This window comes from Triticum dicoccoides, chromosome 3A (assembly GCF_002162155.2).
Source record: "Triticum dicoccoides isolate Atlit2015 ecotype Zavitan chromosome 3A, WEW_v2.0, whole genome shotgun sequence".
In the NCBI taxonomy this organism is placed as follows: domain Eukaryota; kingdom Viridiplantae; phylum Streptophyta; class Magnoliopsida; order Poales; family Poaceae; genus Triticum; species Triticum dicoccoides.
Window position 1 is genome coordinate 405,921,290 of NC_041384.1, and position 5,227 is coordinate 405,926,516.

Here is a 5,227-nt window from a genome sequence, read left to right on the forward strand (position 1 = left end):
TTACTAGTATACTATTGAGAAATTGGTTTACCCAGTACTTCACCAAGGTATTCCCCATCCTCACAGAAAAGGTGCTACCTTTTCGTGTTCGAAACCATGACTCACTTTTTTATTGGTACTTCCAAGTAGTATATTTCATCTGGTTCCCGAGCGTTTCAAATTTATTTGGATTGTCTTGACAGTTTTTCTACTCGTGCTTCCGAGCCCTAGTTACTCTTTCACTAATGGTTAGATTTTGGATTCTCTCTCTATATTATGTACCATACCACTTGTGGTTGCATCTCTCTGAGTACCATCAAGCCATTTCACTCATGACTCATTACGCCCCTTGCAACTTTGCAAGCCACTCACAACTCCATTTCATTCCACTCCACTTAAATCCACCCGCTTACTACATAGAGAAAAAGATATCCAAGGCAAGAAGAACAAGAACTAAGTGTTCGATGATTCTCTGTTCACTAGTGGATTCTTAGATAACCAAAAACTCCCTTTCTTGAATACCTATACCTTAAATTATTCTCTTTCACTACAATCCCCGGCCACCATGTCGTAGCCCTGCCACACCACCGCACGCCGGTGTGCCTCCATACTTTTCCTCAAAGCATGGCGCCCTCGCCGAGAATCCGCATCCCGCGCCGTGACCCGCCAGGAGAGGAGAAAAGAAGGTGCCACAACTGGTGCCTCCTGGAGGAAGCGAGAGGTGGGGGAGCAGAGGGAAGGGAGTTAGAGTATCTACAGTTGGGCGCCCCAAACCCGTTTCAAACGCCCGGGCAGACGGCCTGATCATTGACCTGTCGCAAAAAGGTGACCCAGACAGGCTCCTAAAGCAGGCCTCAAATGCATGGGCTGACCGGCACCCCTCATATCCATCCCAAATCTGGGGCGGATATGGGGCGCCCGGACGCATCCGCCATGTCAGACTGACGATTGGTTCTACACGAAATCGCCGAGAAACCCAAGAGTCCAATGGGCGTCTCCTCCGTTGCCACTCCGGCGGGGCGCGTAGTGCCCTAGCCCGTCTATTTAAGTTGTCTGCCGGCACTGAAACCCTACCCATCCACATTTCCCCCTCCCTTCTGACGCCGCCACCACTTTCTGCTCGTCGTCCGCCACTTTCCGCTCGCCGTCCACCACTTTCCGCTAGTAGCCATGCTCCCACGACGCCAGACAACGTTTCTAACGCCGGAGCGCCGGTTGCAGCTCCTTGAGCATGTCCTGGCAAGGCGCGAAGTCCGGATCGCCGCGGGGCTACCTCCGGATGTAGTAGATCAGAAAGAGGAGGAGCACGAGGACGGGAAGGAGGAGGAGGACATGGGGGCGCTGGGCGCGGATCTGTAGGCGGAGCAACAAACAATCCTTTATTCCTTCCGATCGGAATCAGCGGCGGAGGCGGAGCACGCCGCGGACATCGACAAAATGCTCGCGTTTATGGATGAGGAGAAGAAGCCGAAGCCCTCCTATGCGCCCATCTACCTGGCGCCTGGCACGCACGTCATGGACATCTTCGAAGACGAAGCTTACATTGGTCTAGCATGACGTACGTACTACGTAGGAAATCTTTTGCATGGTTTGTATGAATTTAGGGGATGAAATATGAGATATTCGAATACATATCTTCAAATATGAGGCATGACCTATGAGTGTCCGCAGACGCATCCGAATGTTTGAGGGATCGGATTCGAATGCATATCTTCAAATATGAGGCATGACCTATCTGTGTCCGCAGACGCATCCGAATGTTTGAGGGATCGGATTTGCTGCCCGCGGCCGTAGATGCTCTTAGAGGTTGTGGTGCCTAGGATTTGCCCGAGATGTTGTGGAAAAGGCACCGACGAAAGAAGTGTTTTTTGTTCACTCAGACCTCACGTTTCAACTGCTCGCCCGACGACCACCCGCCCCACCTTGTCCCCGACCTCAATCCATGTGACGCCGCATCTCTTGAGCCGGCACGCTCGCCTCGCAGCCATGACCCCCCGCCATGAGGACCTCGGACAGCAGCCATGGATCGGCGTGTGACGCGACTCCATGGATGACAACAGATGCCGTCCCAGGCAAACGCGCGCGAGCTGGGTGGCAGCCGCCCCATCCCAGCGTCCACGGCATGTGTGCGTGCAGGAACATGCCCCGGTATCCTTGGCGTCTGTGCGTGCAGTGCGGGGACACGGCGGGGCTCCGAGCTCTCGCGGCGCCACGACCTCGACCGTGACGAGCCGTGTGTGCGTGCGCGTTGGCTCCCGACTCCGCCCGCTGCTCGCTCATGCGCGCTGTATACTTGTGCGTGCGTGCTATCTGCTGGTGTGCGCGTGGTGTGTGCCTGTGCGCTGGTCCTCTGGCGTGTGTGTGCTCTGATTGTGCCACCGTGCCGGACGGCGCACACAACGATAAATTGAAGAAGCCAATCTCCACTGTGAGGAAGGACGGCACATAGTAGAATGTCTAAAGAGATGCAATGAACCATGGCTCCGCAACTCCATCATCCACTATTTTTACTAGTATCAGTTATGCCCAGTTCCATTACATCGTGATTCTGAGAAAGGAAAAGAATCTATTACATCGTGGATGTGCCAAGCAAAACAACTGCGCAAGCAAAGATCAAGGGATTCACAGTTAATGAAAAATGATTATAACATGTCTAATACACAAGAATACCTGCGTCAACTAAATGCAGAAGGAAATAAAAAAATAAAGCTGGGGATGGCCGCCAGGCACTCTGATCCTTCTATCTGATCTTCTTGTTCATGTTGCCGGCGAGCTGCCGCATCTGGAACCTCCAGAACATGAAGATGGCGAGGGCGGCGCCGACCAAGATTAACAGCGCCACCATCTCCCCCTCCCCCTCCTTTTTCCACTCCACCTCCTCGATCCGCCATTCCCTCTTCCCCTCCACCTCCGCCTCCACCAGCGCGTACACCCGCTTCCGCTCCCTTACCGCCACCGCCACCGCCGCGACGGAGCCGTCCGGTTCCCCCACGTCATGCTCCGCGCAAGACACCCACCCGTCGTTGCTCCCGACCAGGCGCAGAGTCGCGGCCCCGCCCACCGCCACCGTCCCATCGCTCCGCACCGCGACGGCGACCGGCGTGGGGGGCGTAAAGGGCCCTGAAACGTCTCTTGCGGATCCGTCCTCCATGTCGACGCGGAGGAGGTGGCCGGTGCTGGGACGGCCGACGAGGAGGAACCCCCGGCTCACGTGTGCGGCGAGGGAGGAAAGGGGCTCCGAGCCATAGACGGGCGAAGCAGGGAGCGCGGCGAGGTCGCCGTCAGTGGAAAGGCTGTAGATTTGGGCGCCCAAGGTGAGGAAGGCGACGCCAGATTGTGGGTCCACGGCGACGCCGCCGGGCGCGGCGGGGTCGGGGAGCGTGGTGGAGAAGAGGAGGCGATGGGGCCGAGGGGTGCGGAGGTCGAAAGCGGAGACGGAACCGGCGGACGCTACTATGAGGCGACGGCGGCGGTCGTCAACGGCGACTGCGGAGGCACCGGGGGACGCGATCAATTCGGTCACGCCGGCGTCGGATACGGAAAGGACGGCGTCGCCTCCGCCGGCGACGACGAAGTGCTGAGCGGTGGGGTCCCAGGCCAGGGAGGAGGGGGAGACGCCGCGACTAGGGATGAAGGAGACGACGTGCCGCGCGGAGGAGGGGCGTGGGGCAACTGCGGCGAGGATGAGCAAGAGTGCTATGTAGGAGGCGGCCATGTTGGAAGGGTTGGGTTGTGGGTAGATTCAATCGGAAGAAGACGATCTGAGCCCGTCTTTGACTAGTTATGGCTTCGAGGATCAAAACGAACAGCTAGAGCACGCGTGATAACAAAAATTCCCGGCCCTAGCCGGCTCGCTAGCCACTTGATCGATCCATCATGTGCGCTTGCCATTTGTAAAAGCATCTCCAACAGCCGCTGAACACGCCGCGCGCAAAAAACAGTTTTGCCGCACGCTCATCGCCTGATTTGGCGCGGCGCGCAGCGCTGACTCCAGCAGCCGCGCTAAGATACAGCGCGCAAAAATGCAGCACGCGCGCTCATTTTTACAACATTTTCGGAAGCATAGATAAATATTAAGATAATAAAAAATTATAAATTGTATAGATAAAAAACGATACAAAGGTATTTTACATCGGTGCAACTAGATAGATAGTTCGAAAGCATAGATAGATAGAACTACGGTGCAACTAGATAGAAACTACTACGGCATACATAGATAGAAACTACTCCAAGTCGCTACCATCATCACCATCCTCGTCGGTGTTGTCCGAGGTATCGAGCCATATGTCGTCCCAACGTTTATCGTCTGACGTGAAGATCGACCTCCCACCTGCTTCAATGATATCGCACTGCGCATTCGCCAATGCCTTCCGCCGACGTCGGTCCGCCCGCTCCGCGCGGCGCCTTGCCGTCCTCTCCGCCCAGTAGGCACGCTCGTCGGCGACGTCCTTCGGGTGGCGACGGCGCCACTCCGCCATGGCTCGCTCGTCCTCCTCGGCGATGAGGAGGCGGCGGCAGCGCCGAGCGTGGTCGGCACGGTCCATGTCAGTGATGAAACGCGGCGGAGGGGCGACGCGCTGCGCCTGCTCGCGCGTGAAGACGTCCCGGAAGTTCATCTGCGACCGGGGCCTATCCAAGCGCCACGCCGCCGCGTCGTACACACGGGCCGCCTCATACGCGCTCTGGAACGACCCGAGGCCGAGCCGGACGTCGCCAGACCGGATCTCGGCGGAGTACCAGCCGTTGGGGCGCTCGCGGACGCCCCGGTAGCCCGAAGAACCCCGGCGGCGCGGCGGCATGGTGGCGCGATGGTGACGCGGAAAGCGGCGAAGCGGCGAGGTGGCAAAGAGGCGAGGTTGCGAGGGGAGGGCGCGTGGCTGTGTCTGTGCGCGTGGCGAGCGCGGCATTTTATAGGCGTGCGCGAAGCGGCGCGCCAAATCTATCGCGCCGCGTGCCGCTTTCCCGCGCGCGCGCAAGCGCTTCCCGCGCGCGGTAAGTTCCTGCCACCGCTGGAGCGCGCGGAACCAGCCGACGCACGCTAAAACCAATTTTTACCGCGCGGGCGCGCCTTTTGCCGCGCCTGTTGGAGATGTTCTAATAACGAGAAGATTTGATCTCATCACCACGTCGCGTACGCAAGATCACAAGAGATGAAGAGTGGAAAAGGTCCAAAACTTTCCTACTCACTCCCTAGCGCTCCCGCCGCCGCCCCTTCCCCCACCCCCGCCGCCGGCCACTCCGGCCGCGG

The 5,227-nt window shown here is 58.0% G+C and overlaps 1 protein-coding gene across 1 annotated transcript; it reads right to left on the reverse strand.

Annotated features, from left to right (window-relative positions):
- Nucleotides 1–2,457: 2,457 nt before the first annotated feature.
- Nucleotides 2,458–3,816, reverse strand: LOC119268334. Its single transcript, XM_037549929.1, has one exon. It carries the CDS (start codon nucleotides 3,692–3,694, stop codon nucleotides 2,720–2,722), a length of 975 nt encoding a protein of 324 aa, XP_037405826.1. The 5' UTR covers nucleotides 3,695–3,816; the 3' UTR covers nucleotides 2,458–2,719.
- Nucleotides 3,817–5,227: the final 1,411 nt, after the last annotated feature.

What these genes read in the sequence shown, in the direction of transcription:
- LOC119268334 (XM_037549929.1), bottom strand. Translation starts at nt 3,694, where the DNA reads ATGGCCGCCTCCTACATAGCACTCTTGCTCATCCTCGCCGCAGTTGCC.